This window comes from Physella acuta, unplaced genomic scaffold (assembly GCF_028476545.2).
Source record: "Physella acuta isolate Inbredline_101_S28 unplaced genomic scaffold, ASM2847654v3 ptg000792l, whole genome shotgun sequence".
Taxonomy (NCBI): domain Eukaryota; kingdom Metazoa; phylum Mollusca; class Gastropoda; family Physidae; genus Physella; species Physella acuta.
In genome coordinates this window covers 165801-191519 of record NW_026732310.1, presented here as the reverse complement: position 1 = coordinate 191519, position 25719 = coordinate 165801, and the positions used below count along the sequence as shown (strand labels likewise).

Below are 25719 nucleotides of genomic sequence, written 5' to 3'. Positions count from 1 at the left end.
AAGTAATTGCTAGTTTAATTGTTTAGTACAAATCTATTAAAATGAGCTAATGAGCACCACTATCTGACTATCTAAAAAAGGGAAATAAGTCATAGAAAGGTCAAAACGTTTGCCTATCTTTCACATTTGTTTAATACATCAAAGAGCGTGGGATGGTGTCTATAGAATAAAGATAATCCAACCGCAGCTACAGTATTCTTTTTACAAAACAACCATCAAGTCAAAATGAATGAAAATCAAATTTTTTACTAAAAAAATTGATTATGGTCGGCTGTGGGCACCTAAACGGCGTGCCCCCCCCCCCCCCCCCCCCCCCGCATTGCGGGGTCCGGCGGCACTGTAGTTACGCCCCCATTTGGTTTGAAACAGTGGCAGCTCTTGAGATGTTATCTACACCGTGTTTGTCCTCAGTGTCGCATCTCTCGCTGTATTTTTTTATGTCTTACTTCCAGTTTGTGGCCTGGTCAACCTCAGTGTTGCATCTCTCGCTGTATTGTTTTTTATGTCTTACTTCCAGTTTGTGGCCTGGTCAACCTCAGTGTTGCATCTCTCGCTGTATTGTTTTTTTGTGTCTTACTTCCAGTTTGTATGCTATCTACACCGTGTTTGTCCTCAGTGTTGCATCTCTCGCTGTATTGTTTTGGTGTCTTACTTCCAGTTTGTATGTTATCTACACCGTGTTTGTCCTCAGTGTTGCATCTCTCGCTGTATTGTTTTGGTGTCTTACTTCCAGTTTGTATGCTATCTACACCGTGTTTGTCCTCAGTGTTGCATCTCTCGCTGTATTGTTTTGGTGTCTTACTTCCAGTTTGTATGCTATCTACACCGTGTTTGTCCTCAGTGTTGCATCTCTCGCTGTATTGTTTTGGTGTCTTACTTCCAGTTTGTGGCCTGGTCAACCTCAGTGTCGCATCTCTCGCTGTATTTTTTTATGTCTTACTTCCAGTTTGTGGCCTGGTCAACCTCAGTGTCGCATCTCTCGCTGTATTTTTTTATGTCTTACTTCCAGTTTGTGGCCTGGTCAACCTCAGTGTCGCATCTCTCGCTGTATTTTTTTATGTCTTACTTCCAGTTTGTGGCCTGGTCAACCTCAGTGTCGCATCTCTCGCTGTATTGTTTTGTGTCTTACTTCCAGTTTGTGGCCTGGTCAACCTCAGTGTCGCATCTCTCGCTGTATTGTTTTGTGTCTTACTTCCAGTTTGTGGCCTGGTCAACCTCAGTGTCGCATCTCTCGCTGTATTGTTTTGTGTCTTACTTCCAGTTTGTGGCCTGGTCAACCTCAGTGTCGCATCTCTCGCTGTATTGTTTTGTGTCTTACTTCCAGTTTGTGGCCTGGTCAACCTCAGTGTCGCATCTCTCGCTGTATTTTTTTATGTCTTACTTCCAGTTTGTGGCCTGGTCAACCTCAGTGTCGCATCTCTCGCTGTATTGTTTTGTGTCTTACTTCCAGTTTGTGGCCTGGTCAACCTCAGTGTCGCATCTCTCGCTGTATTGTTTTGTGTCTTACTTCCAGTTTGTGGCCTGGTCAACCTCAGTGTCGCATCTCTCGCTGTATTGTTTTGTGTCTTACTTCCAGTTTGTGGCCTGGTCAACCTCAGTGTCGCATCTCTCGCTGTATTGTTTTGTGTCTTACTTCCAGTTTGTGGCCTGGTCAACCTCAGTGTCGCATCTCTCGCTGTATTTTTTTATGTCTTACTTCCAGTTTGTGGCCTGGTCAACCTCAGTGTCGCATCTCTCGCTGTATTGTTTTGTGTCTTACTTCCAGTTTGTGGCCTGGTCAACCTCAGTGTCGCATCTCTCGCTGTATTGTTTTGTGTCTTACTTCCAGTTTGTATGCTATCTACACCGTGTTTGTCCTCAGTGTTGCATCTCTCGCTGTATTGTTTTGTGTCTTACTTCCAGTTTGTATGTTATCTACACCGTGTTTGTCCTCAGTGTTGCATCTCTCGCTGTATTGTTTTGTGTCTTACTTCCAGTTTGTGGCCTGGTCAACCTCAGTGTCGCATCTCTCGCTGTATTGTTTTGTGTCTTACTTCCAGTTTGTGGCCTGGTCAACCTCAGTGTCGCATCTCTCGCTGTATTGTTTTGTGTCTTACTTCCAGTTTGTATGCTATCTACACCGTGTTTGTCCTCAGTGTTGCATCTCTCGCTGTATTGTTTTTGGTGTCTTACTTCCAGTTTGTGGCCTGGTCAACGATGGGGTGTACGTGATCGTGGGCACCAGTCGAGCCTCCAGCTTTAACACAATACGCACCTACTGCCAGGCTCTACAGATGCCCTACATTCTAGCCACACCGTCGCGTCCAAGCTCCATGGTAGGGTCCAACTTTGACCTGAGTATTTGCCCACCCTATATTGATGCTGTCATGAAAGTTGTAGCCAACTTGACCCTCAGAGAAAACAGACTGTTTTATGTCTACGACAGTGATGATGGTAAGTTGCTAAACCAACCACTACATTCCATCCATTCCAACCACTACATTCCAACCATAATCATGTAATTATTGTGTGCCTATTTTTTATAAGAGCTTGGGAAATTAGATAAATCTTTTGAGAAAGTTATAAACATCTGGGTAATACATCTGTATAATATGGATGTATAATATAGATGTATGAAAAGCAACACTGAATTGTTCCCTTGATTTGTTTAAACAAGGCCAGACAACACCGCATGATCCCGGCTGTACAGCAGATAACTCTTGTGATCATGTGAATTTTTAAACCTTTTATTGCTAGAAGACATGATAACTCTTGTCATCATGTGACTTGTTAAACCTTTTATTGCTAGAAGAAATGATAACTCTTGTGATCATGTGACTTTTTAAACCTTTTATTGCTAGAAGACATGATAACTCTTGTGATCATGTGACTTTTTAAACCTTTTATTGCTAGAAGACATGGTAACTCTTGTGATCATGTGACTTTTTAAACCTTTTATTGCTAGAAGACATGATAACTCTTGTGATCATGTGACTTGTTAAACCTTTTATTGCTAGCACACATCCAACCGGTAAGGACAAAGCAGCAAAGATCCAGACTCTTGAATGTTACAAAAACGTAGCCTAAATCTAATGGAGGCTGGAGAACTCACGAAAGGTTGATACGGTTCAAGTCTTCAAGTCTATATTAGAACATTTGGAAAGTAACGGCAATCGATACTTTAAATTATTGGGCTCTTGTGGAATACAGAAAACATTTGGAAAGTAACGGCAATCGATACTTTAAATTATTGGGCTGTTGCGGAATACAGAAAATATTTGGAAAGTAACGGCAATCGATACTTTAAATTATTGGGCTGTTGCGGAATACAGAAAATATTTGGAAAGTAACGGCAATCGATACTTTAAATTATTGGGCTGTTGCGGAATACAGAAAATATTTGGAAAGTAACGGCAATCGATACTTTAAATTATTGGGCTGTTGCGGAAAACATTTGGTCCCAGTAGGAGCGACAATAAAACATTAAAAAACATTTATATCGTTTTCGGCGTTGTCGAGTCGGTAAAGCTCATGGTTGCTAAACCGAAAAGTCTCGAGTTCGAACCCTCGGGCAGATGAGGCTCGTTAGCTGGGGACAGCTACTCTTCTAGGAGAGACAACTCCAAAATTAAACAACTGCTGCCTTATAGTTTGTTCTTGGTTGGACAAAGGCTATGGAAGCAAATCCGAAAAGAAAAGCAGGCTGAAATCGGAGTCAATGGCCTCAATGGCGCATAACCAGTTGACACGTAACGCTTAATTGTGTTGGAGGCGTGATCGAGTCGGCAAAAAGCTCATGGTTGATATATTCGAACAAAGTCACGAGTTCAAACCCACTGGCAGATAAATCTCGATCCCCTTCATCACAAATAATTAAGAACGAAGAATAAGAAGAAGAAGTTTTCCAATTATAAATATTTTGTATTTGTTTATATTGTTTCACTAGCACGTCACTTATTGTCAATAGTATCAATATTTAATAACAACAATACAGCAGGCTAAGCTCTGGGTGACATTCCTACGTCAAACGACCAAAGCACCAAAGCATTGCCTGTAGACATATACCCCATCTACTTGAAATATTTCAATGATGTAAACAACTGTTGAATGTTGACAGGTCTTTGGCGGCTGCAGAAAATGTACCAGTTCTTCCAGATGAAAGATGTTACCCCTCGAATTGTCGATGCATTCCGTATACGTGACGTCAGCAGAGCCTACTCATTGTTGCGTAGCCTGGACAGCAAACAAGTTGAGGAAAAGGCTATAGTCCTTGACCTTTCAACAACTGCTGCTTACAAGCAGGTGCTAGAACAGGTAACAAGTTTCTTGTGACAGGGGAAGAGGCGTAGCGACCCTTCCCGGCGCCCGGGGACAAACTTTCAATTTGGCGCCCCCCTCGGGATCAACCTCTCAGTTTTCGATTTGCACCACCCCCTCTCATACTTTCTATTTGCACCCCCCCCCCCTCAAACTTTCTACTTGCACCCCCCCCCCTCATATATTTTTTTATAAATATAAAGCAAAAAAGCAGCTAAAATGAGATTTTAATTTGTTTTTCCAACCCATTTTGGCGCCCCCTAAGGTCGGCGCCCGGGGACATATGTACCCCCCTGCCCCCCCCCCCCCCTTCGCTACGCCTCTGGACAGGGGTCATAACTCTAAACGTCAAATTAAAGATATACCTCATCATTGAACGACCAAGTTAGAAGTTTTCTATTTTATTTTTCAAGCTTTTATTCTGGGTTTACAGCACATCTTCTAACTCATTTTCGACCAACTTTTGATCTAGCGATTTCGTCACTTTTTGTTTAAACTCTCCAGATACATTCTTCTTGGATGAGAATGCATGAACATCAATTTTTAAAAATCTAATTAGATAGAACATTAATAATTAAATCTAACTTTAAAATGTCTAGATGTATTATTTGTATTAACCAATCACGCCATCAGCTAACCGTCAACTGTCACGGTTGGCTGATTTTTCGCCTTGTTGCCCACCAACTAGGTAGGGTAGATAACTCTCTTTTATAGATCCCAAGCTTCTAGTTGGGTTTTATTTAACGCACATATTTTAAGTCATAGCTTTTTTTAGTCACCTTCGTTTCCAAATAATGACTAAGTGGAAAATAAAACAAAAAAAACCTGTACAATAACATGCACTGTAAATAAGAAATCAAAGCGAACTTTGGTGGCTAAAATATGTAAGAGATCTCATGAGCGAGAGCGAGCAAAGATTTTATTATAGAAAGCAAGTTTCTTTTATGTTCTTATTTTCAGGGGCAATTAAAAGCTTGTTATTATAGATTTTTTTTAATTTGTTTATATTATTTCACCTTGTGTAATACTTTTATTGTCGTTATCAATATTTAATAACAACAATAATTTTATTAAAGTTTTCTATTTCATACATAGTAAATTAACACAACATACGATTAAAATAAATTATGACATAATTTTAAAAATTCCATTTCTTTACTTGATTCATGAAGGAAATCTAACAAGTTTAATAAAACACTGTTGTTGTAATATAATCTCAAAGAAAAAGGTCGGTTATTAAAAATTATAAATAATAACCATTAACTAAAATGTATCGACAACCCTCCCCTCCATAAACCTGAGGTAATGAACAGACTACTCCCGAAAAGATCAAGTAATGTATGGACGACAGACCCCCCCCCCCCCCCTAAAATATTAACCAGCAAAAAAAATCAACCTGAAGTTATTTATGACACGCCCGTGGCAAGACCTCGGGTCGGACAATCCTGGATTAAACGAATATAGCAAGCTTGAAATGTAGAAATGGAAGCTTTTATTCATCTAAAAGGCCACAAGCTAACCAATTCCAAACAAAAGCTTTTTTAAAGAAGATCGTGTGCTAAATTGGAGCTAATGAGTCTGCCCATATTTTCCATTTTAGATATGCTAAGGGATCAGACCCATATTTGTAATGGTAATTTATCATTAGTTTGAGTTGTTTCTGAAGTGGGCTTCTGCTGCAGATCAATCTAATACGACAGACTTAGATCAGAGTTTCTTCCAGGCATCTTACCGCCCCCCTCCCCCCGAACGAAATAGAATTTATATAGAAAATATATACTTTTGACAGTGTCCGCCCCCCCCCCGAAAATTGTTGTCCACCCCCCCACCCCGAAAATTTCAAGTGCACCCCCGGAGAAACAAGTCTGGAAGAAACACTGACTTAGATTTACTTCATTTTTTTTCTCAAATCGTTTTTGTCTTTTCAGTATTGTTGGATGAATATTTAAATAAAAGTCTTTTAAAAAAAACACAAAATGAATTTTTTTCACTTCTTCCCAGTTTGGTAGTTTATACTTATAGCTAGACAAGAAAGTGAAGCTCCGAATATATATATATATATATATATATATATATATATATATATATATATATATATATATATATATATATATATATATATATATATATATATATTTGTATATATAATTTAAATAAATATTATTTCATATAAATATGAAATAATATTTATTCATATAAAAATTACACATGTTTCGCACAAAACGTATTAAAGTATTTTAGCTGTCTCTGCTAAAATAATACACTTAGTAATCAAATAATATAACTATAATAACTGAATATTTACATTAGTTACATCAATGGGAGCATTGGCCTTGCATGACTTATGAAAATTTGTTTAAATCTGGCTCATAACGTGTTTTCAGTTTCAAGCACGCCTCTAGATTTGTTTTTGTTTGTTGGCTTCTTACTTTACTTTTTATTATATTCATGTAAGAGAACTTTTGTTAGCACGAATATGTTGACCTAAAGATCGTCAGCATTCCAAATGTCAACTTCTCCACCTTACATTAGCATTCTGTAAAACTGTTCTATGCTGTCATATAATAGTTCCTCAACTCGCGGCATTTCTTTTAGAGCTGTGTACTTGTAAAGTGTAACTTGCATGCTTTTCTTAGCCTCCAACTCTTGCAACTTGCTCTTAAGTTCCACAAGTCTTTGGTTTTTAAATACAGCAATTGCATTTAAAGCGAACTAGCATCAATTCCAAATGGCTCAATGTTGATCTCATTTGTTTTTATGTTGAGATGATCTACTATAAACGCCATCTGTTTTCAATTGCTCCAAACTCTCAGCGAAAACATCCTTCATTTTTTCATAGTAATGCCGAACAGAGTTTCTTCCAGGCATCTCTTCGGGGGGGCGAAGCCCCCCCGAAAATTTTTTACCGCCCCCCCGAACGAAATGAAATTTATATAATTTATATAGAAAATATATACTTTTAACAGTGTCCGCCCCCCCGAAGAAAGTTTACCGCCCCCCCGAAGATTTCAAGTGCCCCCCCGGAGAAAAAAGTCTGGAAGAAACACTGATGCCGAAGTGTTTCATGTTAACAGTAGCATTGGTTTCATCACGATATTTTTTTCCAGATTTTTCAAAATTAAGTAATTTACCGCTCTCTGTGTCTTCAACAAAAAAAAGTAATTTTTACTTTCTCGTATACAGAGTATAGAGGAAGTATTGTAATCGTGCACAAAAATTACACGGAATTTTGACAGTTTTCACCGCTTTACACTGACTACAATTTACAATGTTTGATACTGTAATGATGGAATAAATTTCATCGTCTGTCTGACTGTTGAAACTAATATTGTTTAAAATGAAAATAACGAAGTCATGTAGAAAAACACAACTCTGGTAATAATTGATGTAGTCGTAGAGTTATAAATTACGACTTATGATGAACTATTCAGCTAACCAAACTCTTTAGGGTACTGTTTATTCTTGCAATTAACTTTGACAAATTTTCATGTGCAGATTATAGATGTTGGCATGAACAGAGAAGGATACCATTACATTTTGGCAGGGGCAGTAAGTGGATACAATTGTTACAATTTTTGTTAGAAATTTTTACTTTTATTTTTTTTATATTGAAGGTTAAAATTTTCTTTTTTACTACTCTTTTCACTTTTAAACCAGGATGCAATGGATTTAAATCTGGATCGTGATTTCTTCTCCCAGTTTATATACGGGGGTGTAGAAATCACAGCATTCAAGTTTGTAAATAACTTGAGCGAGGCATACCTATCTTGGCAACAACTGTGGCTGAATCATAAAGAAGATTTTCCAAGTCTCTTTCCACTCAAGGTTCTGTTATTATTTAGAGAATTGTATTTATTTAAAGAAACAGTTGTATAACTCAAAATTAGATGACTTAATTAAATAGCAACTGTCTGTCCTTAATGGTCTTAATAAAGAGTTCATGACCCAGGCAGTAGGTCGTCCCCTGGCCCAGGCAGTAGGTCGTCCCCTGACCCAGGCAGTAGGTCGTCCCCTGACCCAGACAGTAGGTCGTCCCCTGACCCAGGCAGTAGGTCGTCCCCTGACCCAGGCAGTAGGTCGTCCCCTGACCCAGGCAGTAGTTCGTCCCCTGACCCAGGCAGTAGGTCGACCCAGGCAGTAGGTCGTCCCCTGACCCAGGCAGCAGGTCGTCCCCTGACCCAGGCAGTAGGTCGTCCCCTGACCCAGGCAGTAGGTCGTCCCCTGACCCAGGCAGTAGGTCGTCCCCTGACCCAGGCAGTAGGTCGACCCAGGCAGTAGGTCGTCCCCTGACCCAGGCAGCAGGTCGTCCCCTGACCCAGGCAGTAGGTCGTCCCCTGACCCAGGCAGTAGGTCGTCCCCTGACATCCTACACTGAGTTTACACATGCGATATGTATACTAGACCTGACCTACTTAAATGTGTACTAAACATGTTATGGGTATACAGAACATCATCTGTGTCACAGGGCACAAAACCATACCCCTTTTTGTGTTCTGGACTAAGTTGTTTTTTCCCTCTGCAAGCGAAAACATTGACATGTTCTGCATTTTAAGATCATTTGAATGCGTTGAAACATAGTAAGTTAATCACTTGCACTCAGTCACAAAATGTAACTTAAATTTAGATTTTACAAATCTTGACATTTTGAGCACATACTTTCAAAATGTATAACTTTTCTACTAAACAATATTTTTATAATTACTTATTGTTTCTTTATTTTAAATCCCGAACATGTTTTAATAAAAAGATTCAATGTCTAATGCCTTTAGCATTGAAATTTAGCATTAAGCGATCACACTTGTGCGCACTATAAAAACAGGCAGATAACAAGTCATCATTATTTAGTTTTAAAGTGGGACTTTATGAATAAAAAAATTTTTTTTTTAACCCAGATCTACTTCTATTCCTAATAACAGACTTGTTTCAATATCTTTTAATGAACTTGGCATATATATATATATATATATATATATATATATATATATATATATATATATATATATATATATATATATATATATATATATATATATATATATATATATATATTTCTAAATAAATTAAATTCTGTTGGGTGGGGGGGAGTAGTCGAACAGATGCCTGGAAGAAACTATGGCCCCGAACTTATATTTGATAGTTAGTGCGGCCCTTGGGCTGAAAATTTTGGAGACCCCTGGTGTAAATGAAAGGGTTGAACACAAATGACAATACTTTGTTCAGACTGGGTCAGCTTTAATGATGGATGCTGTCAGAGCTCTGTATCAAGCTTTAATGTCAAGACTTGATGTAACCAGAGATGTGGCTCTAGACAGTTGTGATATGAAACAGCCTAAGCCATCTTACGTGGGACAAACAATCATGGATGCTTTAAAAAAGGTCATATTTATTTTTATATCTAATTATTTCTGTATACTTTACAAAATTCAGTTAAAGAACTGTTAATATCTTTTTGCCACAAGAAGTAGCCTCAAATCCTTATTACTAAAACTCTTATTTTGCATTTATTTACATTTCATCATATATTTTAAAAGCTATGATGAAGACAATTTTTTATAAACCTAATGGTAATTTATATTGTTTTTTTTTAATTTTTGAAATGTTATTCTGAAATTGAAAAAAGTGCAATTAAAAGTATTTTTATCTGAACGAAAATTACTGAATCCTAATACAAAATTATATTCAAATAAGCCTACATCTCAAGAAACAGACTATTCACTGTAGACTTAACTTATTTAGATGATGCAAATAAGTTAAATTGAGATATCCAAAAAGTAGCTTTTTGTTGCTCTATATCATTTAATTTGATTGTATAGACCTCTGGGCAGATTCTTTTATTTTTGAAAAAAAATGTAAACTCTTGGCATTTGATTTTACAAAATTATTGACCAATATTTTAAACAATGCATCAGTTAATTTAATGCATAAATATATCCTAGCAGAATGTATAAAACATCTATTTAAGTATGGTCACACAAATGAATAAAACAAAAAACACAGTTATTTTTAACAGAGCCTTTTCCTATACATTTTAAATATGGTCTCAACAATTTCTTCAAGAGATTGTACGTTTGGTTATTAAGTAAACAAAATTAGCTATTTATCACTCTAGGTAGAGTTTCAAGGACTCTCTGGACCAGTCAAATTGAAAAAAGGATTGCGTTCTGATTACAATGTTGATGTTTATAAGCTGCGTTTCAAAGAACAAATGAAAAAGGTGGGTTGTTCAATGATCGTCTGTAAGTTATTTTCCATAGAAAAGATTTTGTGTAAAGTTTGTGTAAAAAAGTAACTTCCATTAATCAATAATTACAGCATGCCACATGGAAGTCCAAAGATTTTGTGTAAAGTTTGTGTAAAAAAGTAACTTCCATTAATCAATAATTACAGCATGCCACATGGAAGTCCAAAGATTTAATAGATGGCTCATTTAAAACGTTTGTACCTGAAATTGCTATTGAAAATAAAACACAGAGAGTGGTTACAGTTGTGGTAAGTTCTAAAATCTTTCTCAAACATTTATGCTTTGGTCACATATTCCATTCGTGGGTTAGAAGTAGGTCATGTTTTGACTTATTGCTTTAAAAAAAAATGTATACATACATGCTATTCTCCAGTGTTAAAATAAAAAATATCTGAATTTCAATTTAATTAGATATTTAATTAATCATTACAATAGATTTATAGATTATAATATTGACCTAATAAAAGGGAGATAATAAGGTATTCTCACACTCTAGAGTGGTGAGATGAGCTAATGTGCAAGAAGTTGTTGCAAGAATCTAACAATCATCAAATAATAACAGTGAATCATGTTTTTGTAAGAAAAAAATTTATCACAAAGTAAATAATATAATAATCAATGCGCAATATTTAGTGTGAGTTGAATTTCTTTTTAAATTACCTCCACTGGCATATTTATTAAACTTTTTAATTGAATAGTTTTATATATATATATATATATATATATATATATATATATATATATATATATATATATATATATATATATATTTATTTATTTATTTATTTATATAACGTGTTATAAATGTGTTGCCTTGCTTGCCAAAAACATGGATGTGCCCCTTAACTTAATTTTTTATAAGCTGCTTTATAGTTGCTGTGAAATAAATTTGCATTTTGAAATGTCTAATCATATTCATAATCACTTACTTTTTCTAAATTGAGGAAATTTTATTGTTAATTATTTGTTTTGATTTGAAGTACTTTAAAGCTATTATTATAGGTTGCAAGTCTAATCTTTCGTATGTATGGTTCCAAAAAAATTATAAATGATTCATGTTTATATACTCTAATTTGATGTATATGTTGAATAAAGAAAACTCACTACATATCAAATCTTCAATCTTTTCTACCTCATTCATAACAACAAACTTATCAAACTTTCACCCACACTAATATAACCTAATGAAGACAATTTTTCCTTGAAAACTAGGAGCCTCCATTTGTTATGTACAAGGACAAGAAGCCTTATGATGGTACCATTCCAGTTGGATCTGCCAGCAATCTTGAGGGTTATTGCATTGATTTGATTGAAGCACTAGCACGCAATGAACCTTTTGAATACACAATTTATGTTACTAAAGACTATGGTGACAAAAACAGTACAGATGGAACATGGAATGGAGTAATAGGGCAGCTCATAAATAAGGTACAAAATAAGACCATTGCATAAAAGTCAGTATTTTGATGTTGATAATGTTGTTCATTACTGTTACATGTAAATAACCCCCCCCCCCCCCCCAATTATAAAATCACCACACTATGAATCCATAAAAATAAAAATATATTTTTAGGGGAAAACCTCTTTCTTCTTTGTGTTTTGAGCTGCATTCTTTTTTAAAAATTTACGTGATAAAAGAAATAGATCTATAAACAACCTGTATTTATATCTAAACGTCAAAAAAGTAAAAGTAGTAGGCCTGCAATGTTAAAATTAAAGCATCTTCTTAGTTTGTCAGTGTTAGCAGTTTTAATAACTTTACAAACATTCTTGTTATTAAATTCTTATTCAGGAACGAGATATTGCAGTGGCACCTTTAACCATAACAGAAGACAGAGAGAGGGTAGTTGATTTTTCTAAACCTTTCATGGATACAGGCATCTCAATTATGATTAAAAAACCAGATAAAACAAAACCTGGAGTTTTTTCATTCATGGATCCACTTGATACCAGAGTTTGGCTCTGCATTGCCATTGGGTTTTTGACCGTCAGTTTTGTTCTTTATTTTGTTGGAAGATTCAGGTAGGCTTGAAAGATATATTCGAATGTTTTCTAGCACTAGTACAAAATAATATAGAAATAGCTGTTTACATAGGTTGAAATAAATATTTATTTCAATAGGCATTCAACCTCCACTGTTTTTATAGCAAACTTGGAATTTGTAGAGATTTTTATTAATTAAAATTTTAAAACATGCATTTTAATGCCTAATATGAGTAGTTTTCTTTTAATTAACTATGTTAGCTTGATGCATTTAATGCTTCTTTTTAATATACAAAAGATTGAACTGAAAGTAAATATGACTAACAAAAAGGCAAAAATTACAATATCAAAACTTAATTTAATTCAAATTTGAATTAACAAGTTTGTTCTTTTTTAAAAATTCAAAACTAGAAACTTTCTTTTTTTAAATTTTGATGTATTTCATTGCATAAAATTTTTAACTGTGTCATTATAGTTTATTCACAATTTTTAACAAATAAGAAAGTGAAATCAAGTTGTTAGTAAAAGTATAATGAAGAGTTTAACAGAAATTAGTTTATATTACCCCTTAGGTTTTATTCACTAACCATGTTCATTCTTTCCTATATATATATATAAGAATATAAATATCAATAACTTTAACACTTAATTTTTAATACAATTTTCCAGCCCATTTGAATGGAATGTATCCGAAGACTCAACAGACAGAACAGCAACAACAGTGTTTTCCATATCAAACACACTCTGGTTTTCTCTTGGTGCATTAATGCAGCAGGGCTCTGATATATCCCCAAGGTTGGACCCATAATGAAGCGAAACAAATGACCCTTCTTGTTTTATGTTGTTATATAATTATATTTCAATGCTTAAGATTGATGTTCCTATCACAAACAAAAGTTTCATCTTAAAATAAATAACAGTAAGAATTAAGCAATAAAAATCTATTTATTTACTTTGGGAAAATGAATGAAATCAATGAACAAATATCCATAACGTTTTCTGACTGACTTTATTGGTTGAAACATACATTTCATAGTTTTTTGTAAATGTTGCTATGGAAAACTGTGCAAAAACAAACTAATCATACTAATACTCATTAATATTTCATGTTTCTTGGAAAAGTGCTTCATTATACTACAATTATTTGTCAATGTCTATAAATGCTCAATTTAAGAAAACAAAAATACCCTTGTGCACTTTTTGTGTGCAGTTTTCCGTTGCGCAGTAGTTTTCCACAGTGGCGTAGCGAGGTCGGCACTTAATGGTGTCACCCGGTGCGGCACTTAATGGTGTCATCTCCGGAGACGTAGCGACCCTTACCGGGGACAAACTTTCAAGTTTTCGATTTGCAACCCTCCCCCTAAAACTTTCGATTTGCACCCCCCCCCCCTCAAACTTTCGATTTGCACCCCCCCCCCCCTTCAAGTTTTTCTCTATATATTTTGCTATTTTTTGCCTTGGTGTCACCCCCCTTAAATGGTGTCCCCCGGTGCGGTCCGCTCCCCCCGCGCTACGCCCCTGGTTTTCCATAGCACATCTTTCCGGTCACCCTTTCCAACATGTCTTGACACTATGTGGTTTAGTTTATGGCTAATAAATATTTCTTTAAATAGCAAAGTATAAAAAATACACAATTCTTATATTTTTGTATCTAATTATTTACAATGCTTTTATTTTATTAAATATTATTGATTTTAAGTACATCAGCAATAATTTCTAAAAGATAACATGCAAAACTAAAGGGAAGAATAATGTGCATATGCTACTGTGTAAGGATTTTTTTAAAGTGCTTTTGATAAGTCACTTAGATTATAAAAGTTACTAAATATTCAACTGGTAAGTGCTAAACAGAGCTTAACCTGTAGCTTAAATGTTGTGATTTTGTAGATTGTTTTATTTTTATGTATTAGAAAAATATAAATTAGCTAAGGAACGAATTAAACATTTTGAAATGTAGCAGCTTGATAACAAATCACAATACTTTTAATAATATAAACTGTATAGGCTCAATTAGAATCTTACATTTTCTAGTATTTGTTTAATTTCTATGCTTAAAATGGCAACTAATAAGCTAGATGTACATAATCAATATATGTTTCAAATCTTTAAATTTTTAAAATATTATTGCAATACATATGCTAAGATTATTTTATTAAATAAGATAATTTGTTTCTAGTATTCAAATCTAATTTTAATGTAAATCAAAATACTTACAATAAGATATCTTTGAATTTGCTGTAAACATTAGATGTGTTTATTTTCTTGATTTTTGAAAGCTTTTATTTTCTAAAAAATGGACATTATTAAATGCTAGTATACTTGTCTTTGAAAATGTTGTAGGATATAAAACAATGCAAATAATTCAGAAAGTTAGGTACATTAAAGAAAATCATTGAATAATCTATTAAAGTAACACTTGTTTTTTTAAGTAACAATACAATTTCCAGATACCACATGGGGGTATAGCCTAATTTAAATATAATTGTATTGTTTATTTAGGATGGTTAAAATATTTATTAAAATGTTAATTTAAAAAGTATTATATTAAGAATTATTTAATGCTTTTTAAAAGTGTTGTAATGTTTATAGCAAGAAGGGTCAGTAAATGGTCGCATACCTGCTGCAGCACATAGTAATGCATCCATTTAAAGCCTGATAACATTAAAATCTAATTTCAATTTATGAAGAATAAAAAAAATGTAATTAAATGTTAAATGGATTTATTATGCTGTGCTCATAAAGAGTAGGATCTAATTTTTTGGGTCATTGATGTATTATGAAATCAACATTTTCTTTTTCAGCTATTGAAAATATTACAATCTTGGGTATATAACAGTTTCTGGGTGCATTGCTTACAATTTTCTTCCAACTTTATTGTATTATAATATATAATAAAATAAGTTGAAAAATTTATTATGATTTATGATATTAAAAAATTACTATTGTTTATTCATGGTCAAAATGTTTATGTTGAACTATAGATCTTTTTCTGGTCGAGTTATTGGATCAGCCTGGTGGTTCTTTACACTGATAATCATATCTTCTTATACTGCTAACCTTGCTGCATTCTTAACCATTGAAAAACTGGTTGTTTCCATCAATTCTGCTGATGACCTTGTTGGTCATCCAACTATCAAATATGGAACCAAAAAAACTGGAACATCTTGGAAATTTTTTGAAGTTAGTTTTTTTAAGATATTCTGCAAATCCACAACTATTTGGTCTATATGTTAGCACTGAAAATCTTTATTAATATCGAAGGTGTAAAATACTAAAAGTAAAACTAATTTATTTTACATTTAATGATGAAATGTAAGATCACACGACATTCAATCCTATTATTGTTCTTTTGTTAATTTATTCTCTAAATTTAGAAGGTAGAATTTCTTTTTTTTTTATATTTATCAGAAATCAACCATTGATACATTCAAAAGAATGAAAGAGGAAATGGAGCAACGTGGTGATGAAGTCTTATGTACAGAGTATAAGGAAGGGGTGCAAAAAGTAAATATTTAGAGCTACTACAAAATTACACACCTGTCATTTGTGTACAATATTTATTAACAAGCAATAAAATTGCTTTTGTTTATCTCACAATTTAATTATATGTTATACAAGAAGTCAAATTGAAGTTTATGCAAAGCCTACACTCTGTTCAACTAAACCATTTTTTCAATTGATGTATGATAAGTTATAATTTTTTAATGTTGCTTGTTGGCCCTAATGCAGGGGTCGGCAACCTTTTGAAGCGGAAGAGCCAAAAGTTACAATTTTCAAAATTTCCATGGTTTTAAAGAGCCACTAACAATTTTTTTTTATTTCAAATATTTTATTTTTTTATTAAGATTATTAGTATTTGTTCAAGGAGCTGGAGAGCCGCATCTTGATATCAAAAGAGCCGCATGCTGCTCGCGAGCCGCAGGTTGCCGACCCCTGCCCTAATGCAAAGTTTCTATTTCTAGGAGAATATTAATTTAAAAAACACATTTTTTTTTTCGTTTTTTTTCTTGACTGATCCAGTTTTAAATTACAACTATAAACTTAAGCCATTAGTGAACAGACCACAATGCAAAAGTTTCTTACAGTTGTAAAGAAATATAAATTAAACTTTTAATTTTCAAATTGGTTTTGTCATGTAAAAATACATTAATATTCTTAACAAGATGATGGAAAAAAAACTTGTTTTTATCATCACAAGCATAGTGGTATACTAGTGCATTAATTGCAAGTGTATTCATGCTTAATAATAGTTTTCTACAGGGTAATATTTACTTCACATTGTAGATCACACCAAAAAAAATTTATTAAAATAATTTTAATATTTTCAAAATCAAATATTTGTAAAAAAAATTTTTAAAATCTCATGCTACTCATGTTTTGATGGAAATCCATCCTAATTGTTGCTGGCAAATCACAGTGACTTCTAATTTTGTCAGCCTGTGACAATACTTTGTCTAATATATTTCAGGTGCGAGAGTCCAAAGGCACGTACGCTTTCCTTTTGGAGTCTGCCATGAATACATATTATAGCCAGCAGGAACCATGTGATACCATGATGGTTGGTGACAGATTGGATAATAAAGGATATGGTGTAGCTACCAGAGTTAACTATCATCTCAGGTACATTTTCCAAGCTACATTTTTAACCCACTTCCATGCTATATTTTTAACAAACTTCTAAATTACATTTTAGTACACTTCCATGCTACCTTTTTAACACACTTCCAAGCTACCTTTTTAACACACTTCCAAGCTACATTTTAGCACACTTCCAAGTTACATTTTTAGCAATCTTCCAAGCTACATTTTAGTACACTTCCAAACTACCTTTTTAACACACTTCCATGCTATATTTTTAACAAACTTCTAAGTTACATTTTAGTACACTTCCAAGCTACCTTTTTAACACACTTCCAAGCTACATTTTAGCACACTTCCAAGCAAGTTACATTTTTAGCAATCTTCCAAGCTACATTTTAGTACACTTCCAAGCTACATTTTTAACTCATTTCCAAGCTACATTTTAACACACTTCCAAGCTACATTTTAACACACTTTCAAGCTACATTTTAGCACACTTCCAAGCTACATTTTCAGCACACTTCTAAGCTGCCTTTTTAGCACACTTCCATGCTATATTTTTAGCAATCTTTTATGCTACATTTGAGAACAATTCCAAACTACATTTTTAAAACACTTCCAAGCTACTTTTTTAGAACACTTTCAAGCTACATTTCTAACATACTTCCAAGCTAGTTTTGTTAACACACTAACTATAGTAAAAGTTACAAAATCATCTTTTCATGTTGGTACTGTTTTCAAATTCTATTTTTACCTTTTATTTTATTTACAATCAGATTTTTGTTGTCTGTAGTGACACCAAGATTATTAATTATTATAATACATTTTTGTTTTCAACTTATTTTACCCGTCTCTTCAGGCACAACATCAATATAGGTGTACTGACATTAAAGGAAAGGGGTGAACTAATAAAACTGACGCAAAAGTGGTGGTATGATAAAGGTCAATGTGGAGATCAGAGTGTCAGTAAGGTATTGCAGCTTTTAAATCCCAGCAGAAAACTGTAGAATGTATATTGAAGGTTTTGCTTAATATTAACATCAGTAAGAAATTAATATCTTAGGGGAATATGAAACATTAATTTAAATATAAAATGTATGTTCTACAACATATAATAGGCCTATAAGGTTGAGTTTTAGTAATTTTGTAAATAATATATATATATATATATATATATATATATATATATATATATATATATATATATATATATATATATATATATATATATATATATATATAAATAAATATATATATATATATATATATATACTGTCAAAGACCAAAGTATGGCTAAAATGTGCATATATACAAATATACATTTTAAAACAAATAATGAATTAAATGAACAGTTCAAATTCCAGACATTCATTGGGTTTTAAGCAAACTTTTCCATGATAGATAAGGTTGAATATGAGCTGCAAAATACAGAAGTCCATGAATAATAAACTAAATAGCACCGGCATTGAACATAGAGCAAAGTATTTAAATTATGAGACCTAAAAATGGCAGAAATGTGGTCACCTATATGGCCTACACAAATATTTAAAAAATAAAAACAATTTGAAGTTTCACTGAACTCCAGAAAGTGAACTCAAACACTTTCAGTTTTATAATGCACCAGTGTGGCAAAAATGAACCCGATCCATTCAAGGGTTTGGATTTCTATACAACACAAAATGTTTACTTTTTGACATTTTAAATCTATTTTAAGACATAATTGGTCTTGATTATACCTACTTGCTTTCATGTTTTAAATTTTTACTATGTTATTAATTCTGCTTCTGCATTATTTTGTTACCCTTATTTGCCGTTTGGTTCTTGTACATACACGTTTAATATTAGACAAATAAATTTGGCGGTAATTTTAGTGTCTTTCTTATCCATTATCAGTGATGTCATTATTATTGTGTATCCTTTTTGAGACTTGACTAGCAATGCTATTTTTATCTACAACTATTGACATCATTCCTTTTTTGTGTACTTTTCATAAGTTTCAACTTTATAAGTTTTGTTTCTTCTGACTTAATGCGATCATTTCTTCTTAGATTCATGTGACATAATTCTCACTGCCTCTAAAAGTTTTTAATTTTTTTCTATATTTATGTCTTCTTTAAACATTTTACATACATACAGAGACACAGAGTTCATTTAAGCTTAATTTATTAGATTACAATTGGCAGATAATATCAATATTTCAACACAATTATACTTGAACATTTTTATAAGTTTAAATAATTATTTTTTTTTAATTGTTTTTTTTCCCCAGGAGTCCACAGGTACACAAAATGCTTTAACGCTAAGCAACGTTTCAGGAATTTTTCATATTCTAATAGGAGGCTTAGTTCTTTCTATGGTAACATCTTCATTGGAGTACTTTATACAAAGAAAATTGAGGAAAAGCAAAAAAGATGGGAAAAAGGTGCTAGACAATTTTATTAAGTTCCTTTAAATATCTGTTGATCTTGAAGATTAATTCACAATGGAGGGGAGAGTAGTGGTGTAAAAATATGCTAGATGGTTGATTTATATTTTGACAACGCTCATTGTTTCAGTACATTAATATTTATTTTAGTACATCAAAATCTTTGTGGATATTAACTTCTTTTAAATAAAATGTGTTCATTTGTATTTAATAAATTCTAAGTAATTTCTCTAACACTCAGTTATTTTTGCAATGAAGGAGAACAAAGGTTACACATTTCCTGCAGCACCTAGAAGATTGTGTTTTGGTTCAACATCAAGAAGACTGCCAGTCAGTTCTCCATTAAGAGAAAATGGGCTAGTATGTTTCAATACTTACTTTTCATAAATATTGATGTCTGTGTTGCTTTACAACATATACACAAACATACTTATATCAAAATAAATTACTAAACAGCTGTTTAAACAAGATAAATGGATAAAACTTCATCATAAGTACAAGTATTGCACTGCTTTCATTCAGAAAGTGCTATTTTGCAATTCATTATGTATAATATGTATATATATATATATATATATATATATATATATATATATATATATATATATATATATGTTACGGTCAAAGCCCGAAGTGCGGCCAAACCCCGGATTGGCCGGCCAATGCGCGCATTGGCCGGCTCTCTTGGCCAAAGCCCGAACTTAGCGCTAAGAGCGTATTTCGTACATTGGCCGGCCAATGCGCGCACTGGCCGGGACGCACTGGCCAAAGTCCGAAGCGCTTAAACTTGACAGCGTATTTTGTACATTGGCCGGCCAATGCGCGCACTGGCCGGGATGTCCTGGCCAATGTTCTATCTAGACTAAATTGTGATCGTGTTTTCATTATTCTTGGTGCGGCTTCATTGTGAGTAACGTATTGTTTGGCTCTTGTTTGTATAGCATTATATATGCAATGCGATATAGACCAAAAGGACTGTCAGATCAAGAGACAGACATACCAGATGGCTGCCAAAATAAATAATCCAAATCCTAATGGAAAAGAATTTGTGAATCAAGTTAATTCTGAACTAAAGAACATGTGGCCTGAACTTAAACTAGTTCACAGAAAACCAGGCATAGCCAAAGCCAATGTTCAATAGAACCTGCCAACTAAGATGTTCAAACATGATGATGACATGGATGCAGACAGATGAATCAGCTCACTTTCATCAAGGAATCCGACAATCGCCATACAAAGCCTTGTTTGGATGCAAAGCAAAAGTGGGACTTAGCACTTAAAATCTACCAAGAGAGGCTCTCGATAAAATAGTTACTGAGGAAGATCTTGAGAACATTGAACAAGAAATGGAGGTTTGTGAAAAACATTGTAATGTAGCCCATTCTTGTGGATCCTGTGGCAAAGATGATCATGCTATTTGCGGAATAGCCAATAAAGCAGACTAAGGGTACGTAGGGAACATTACCTGCAGATTGTGTCACAACAATCAAGACATCATGGAACACAGGTCAGCAGCTCATACTAGCTTGCAAACTCAAGGTGCTAAGATGCTTAAAACATCAAATACAAAATTTAAAGATGGTGAAGTGGGTGACAATGTACGCATCCGTGTTCCAGATGTTCACAGAGGTCGCGGTGATCCCCGAAGCGTGATTGCAGTTGTCATGAACGTCGAGGGCGGTTTCTACAAATTAGGAACGGAACATGGTGTTCTAAAACAACTGTATGCTATAAGTGAGTTTTCAATTCTTGACGAAAAACTGCTCTTATTGTCGTCAGTTGGCACTAAGGAAAAATCACTACGAACCATCGCATCTTCACAATCATTGACTGGGGGCCAAGGCTACACTCGCTGCAATTGCACAACTAAGTTCACAACAAATTGCTGCAAGTGTAAAAATAACAAGCTGCTATGTAATTATAAATGCCATAAAAGTTCAACATGTTGTAACAAATGATAATTTTGGTTGATTGAGACTATAGTAAAATAAAAAAATTGAATGTTTCTGTCATTTACTTTAATTAATAATCAATAAAGACTTAATTTCATGATCCTTACGGCATAAAAAAAAAATCTGCTCATGATCTTCTAATTCGGACTTTGGCCGGTCGTCCCTAGCCAGATGATCTTCTAATTAAGACTTTGGCCGGTCCACCATGGCCAGTCTGCGGATTGGCCGGCCAAAGCCCGAAATCAAGCAAAGTTTCGGACTTTGACCGACCTATGGGAGGCGATATTGGCCAATGCGCGGATTGGCCGGCCAATCCTAGCATTGGCTGACTTCGGGCTTTGACCGTAACATATATATATATACATATATTTATTTATTTATTTATACATGACATATTAAAGAATAACATTTGACAGCAGCATCCTCTTCTTGCTATTTGCTATGACCATCTGCCTTTGTTTATCACAGGGAGAACTACTTGATCTCTTATGTTAAAGTAACTGCCTGGATCATTTGATCACATTTCTACATTACAGCTATTAAATCTTGCTGTTTAATTGTGTTTAGACTTGTATTTCAAATGAAATTTTTTTCTTCTTTTAGAATTCTGACACACTTCCAGCTCCAGAACATCAAAATCTGATGTCAGCAGACCCAGATGAATATCAGAACAATACATAAGACAATGTGCAGCTGAAAGCAAATACTAAAATGCAATAATTATTGATTGACTATTTTGAGTTTAAATTGTAAAATGTGTAAACCATTGCTGTAAATTTCTAGTTATGCAAGACTACTCAAATTTGTAATGTACCAGAAAACTGATAAAGATGCTTATTTTTCAACATTTTGAAACAATAACTGAGATTGTTGGCATTTTAAAATTTTAGATATTAAGAAATACATTCAGGATTGTTTTATATTTAATAAGGATCAATTTTATAAAATTACTTTTTTTCCTTTGTGTACATTTCATTTTTATATTTAAAATTTCATATTGGATTTGCATTTTATTTTCTGCTGGATAAAATAAATTTATACAAAATAAACTTATTTTATTCAGTAGTGAATTATACCACACATAATTTTGAATTATTACACTTATTGTTGCAAATTATATATTTGATTAATAAGTTCTATGTTTGTCACAAATGATATTTTTCATAACAATATTTAATATAAACTAGTTTTACATAAAGATGTATTTGTGGGCCTGGTACCTTTAATCCAAATTTCCTGCTTTTTAATTTTATCAAAGGTAACAGGCCTACATGTTTTAGCTACATTTTTTTTTTAAAAACCAATGAAGGTAACGATGCTCAATTGACTTAGTTATTACAATAGCATTAGTCCTAATTTTGACTCAAGTTTTACATTTTCTTTCATTTGTGTCATTTGTTTAACGTAATATTTGGAGAAGAATTGTCCAATATTTTGAAGCTAGTAACTTGTTATTATATAAGCTTCTACGCTTTTCAGCTGGGCACAAGAGTGAAAGGCTGTGGTGATAGTAGTCTGTTGTGCACAGTTTTGTGAAGGTATTAATTCGTTTCTTTTGAATACATTTGAAATACTTTAAAAGCAATTTGTATCAACCATGGATTCTTATCAAACCAGGCTGCTGACATCCACACCACCCTTTATATAACCTAATAGTATAACAGACACAAAAAAAACACTTGGACAAAGATAAAAATGTGGCAGTGAGATTCATTACATTTTAATATATAACACATAGAAAATTAAGAGATTCTCCATTTTATTTCAATCGAGTTGGTAAAAATGTTAAAAGATTGTTATAATGGTCCTAATAAATTTTCAATATTTGAAATACTAAAATACAACAAAAATAACCTTTCACAATACTATTCGGTTTTAATAAAAAAAATATCCAATTTTTTTTCCTTTTAGCATGTTCTTTGCAATAACCAATACACATTAATATTTACATGTGTTAAATTTACTTTAGGCTAACATTAATTAGTAGGCCCACAAAACATTACAAAAGAAAACCACTTAGCTTAAATTAATTAGTGAATATAAATACATATTCACTGCCTCTCTTCTTTCTGCATACAAATTTGACTCAGATGTATGTGTTTAGAATATCTATGCATTTTTAAGCTATAACATTTTACAATTTAGATCTACACAATTTGTAATTTTATTTGCAATTAAGTTCACTTTATTAATTATTCTAAAATATATTTTCAAAATGTTTTTTTAAAGGCATCAAGTAAATTATTGTTTCTGTTCATTGTAAAAATTGTACACACTTAAACTTTATTACCAACTCTATTGCTAATGCTAATTAAAGCTCTTTTAAATTAAAAAACGATAACTGCAGATCTTAAAGATTTTTTAAAATATAAATTATTGATAATTTGAAGAAAAAATGAACAAACTGTTCTCAAAAACTGTGTATACAAACAAGCTCAAGTATTAATATTCACCATTGTCACGATAAAATGGTTTTTCTACTTCATTATCTCAAGACATAAACATATAATCATAGAGTATGATTTCATTGCTTGAATTTTATTATGTTATTACTCACTTTGTTTTTTATCATTTTCTTTTACACTTTTAGTGTATTAAAAGACAAAATAAAAGCACTATGACGCTGATAATTTCATAAAGCAGGGCCTCCACATTAACATGGTATAGCACTGTTTTCTCATACCTTGTGAATATAGCTGCTGACCAGTGATTAGAAATTGAATTTGCCAATGTGGTTTACTTGTATCTTAAATGACATTAAGATACCCAAGTCAAAGAGGTTGAAGTAATTAACATAATGGTTGGACTTATGTGCAAAACAAATGTAGACTCAAAGTTGCATTTAAAAAATCTAAGTCAGAACTAGATAGTCTTCTAATTAATCTTTAGCAATGGTGGTAAGATCAGTCTATGGATATATGCTTCCTTAGCTGTGTTAGCAATGGTGGTAAGATCAGTCTATGGATATATGCTTCCTTAGCAATGGTGGTAAGATCAGTCTATGGATATATGCTTCCTTAGCTGTGTTAGCAATGGTGGTAAGATCAGTCTATGGATATATGCTTCCTTAGCTGTGTAATGATAATTGGCTTCAGGAAATTACCCATTCCCCCAACTTATTTCCTCCTTGTAAATTACCTCCTTCAGTAGGACAAGTTCTGCCCCCCCCCCCCCTTTCCCATCCATTTAGCTATTGTTTCTGTGGCACATGATAATGTGTGTGTACTGATTTTCATCCTCTAGTTCAGTAGCAAGGGATGACATGTTTATAAATGTTCAGTAGCAAGGGATGACATGTTTATAAATGTTCAGTAGCAAGGGATGACATGTTTATAAATGTTCAGTAGCAAGGGATGACATGTTTATAAATGTTCAGTAGCAAGGGATAACATGTTTATAAATGTTCAGTAGCAAGGGATGACATGTTTATAAATGTTCAGTAGCAAGGGATAACATGTTTATAAATGTTCAGTAGCAAGGGATGACATGTTTATAAATGTTCAGTAGCAAGGGATGACATGTTTATAAATGTTCGGTAGGAAGGGATGACATGTTTATAAATGTTCAGCCTCTTGTCAAATCTCTCACAAGTGCTTTAGCTACAACCTACCATTTTAATGACTTGTATCCTGTTAATGTTAGTCTTAGTGTACACCTACAATATTCTTCAGCAACAATCATCATGATACAATATATCTGTCATCCTTATGAATGAATGATCTATAAGAAAGAAAATTGAGAACTGGTCCAGATGAACTTTTTGCATAGTTTTCTTTATAACTGCAACTAAAAAAGCATCTCCATTTTCAACATTTTTCTTTTGAAACAGTTAAATAAATTACTCAGATATATAAAATACCAACCATATGGCTTATCATATGCCACTGGTCTTCTAGTATTTTACTGTATAAATCAAATTCACACTTTAATTTTACTGAAGCAGCTATGAAAGGAAACGAAACAATTCATTGAGCGCCTAGTGCCAATTTTATTAGCATAAATTTGTATAAAGGAGTTCAAAAAGCCGCTTTTTTTTCCAGACTGGTTTATTTTGTTTTAAACACAAATTTTACTGTACAATAACTTTAGGTACAATCAAGATATAAACTGGCAAAGTCAAATGCTAATTTAAATCATGACATAAATAAAACTGATTTACAGAATAAACTATGCCATTTCTATACATATACACAATCACATTATTAGCACATGAAATAAATAGTTTTGGTCAACATCTCAGG

At 33.2% G+C, this 25719-nt stretch overlaps 1 protein-coding gene across 2 annotated transcripts in view; it reads left to right on the top strand.

Annotated features, from left to right (window-relative positions):
* Window positions 1-22778, top strand: part of LOC131950956 (glutamate receptor 3) — a 41309-nt gene extending 18531 nt beyond the window's left edge. The window contains exons 3-19 of one of the 2 annotated variants that reach the window (XM_059313181.1): window positions 2179-2433; window positions 4097-4293; window positions 7792-7845; window positions 7954-8121; window positions 9517-9672; window positions 10406-10510; window positions 10684-10785; window positions 11750-11965; window positions 12330-12559; window positions 13190-13315; window positions 15502-15700; window positions 15929-16024; window positions 16989-17140; window positions 17961-18072; window positions 19371-19523; window positions 19785-19886; window positions 22082-22778. In XM_059313181.1, the coding sequence (XP_059169164.1) occupies window positions 2179-2433; window positions 4097-4293; window positions 7792-7845; window positions 7954-8121; window positions 9517-9672; window positions 10406-10510; window positions 10684-10785; window positions 11750-11965; window positions 12330-12559; window positions 13190-13315; window positions 15502-15700; window positions 15929-16024; window positions 16989-17140; window positions 17961-18072; window positions 19371-19523; window positions 19785-19886; window positions 22082-22159 (2501 nt within the window). In that variant the 3' untranslated portion in view covers window positions 22160-22778. Of the gene's footprint in view, window positions 1-2178; window positions 2434-4096; window positions 4294-7791; window positions 7846-7953; window positions 8122-9516; window positions 9673-10405; window positions 10511-10683; window positions 10786-11749; window positions 11966-12329; window positions 12560-13189; window positions 13316-15501; window positions 15701-15928; window positions 16025-16988; window positions 17141-17960; window positions 18073-19370; window positions 19524-19767; window positions 19887-22081 lie in introns of those variants that run through there. The other variant, XM_059313182.1, reaches the window with a different exon arrangement.
* The last annotated feature ends 2941 nt before the right edge of the window (window positions 22779-25719 follow it).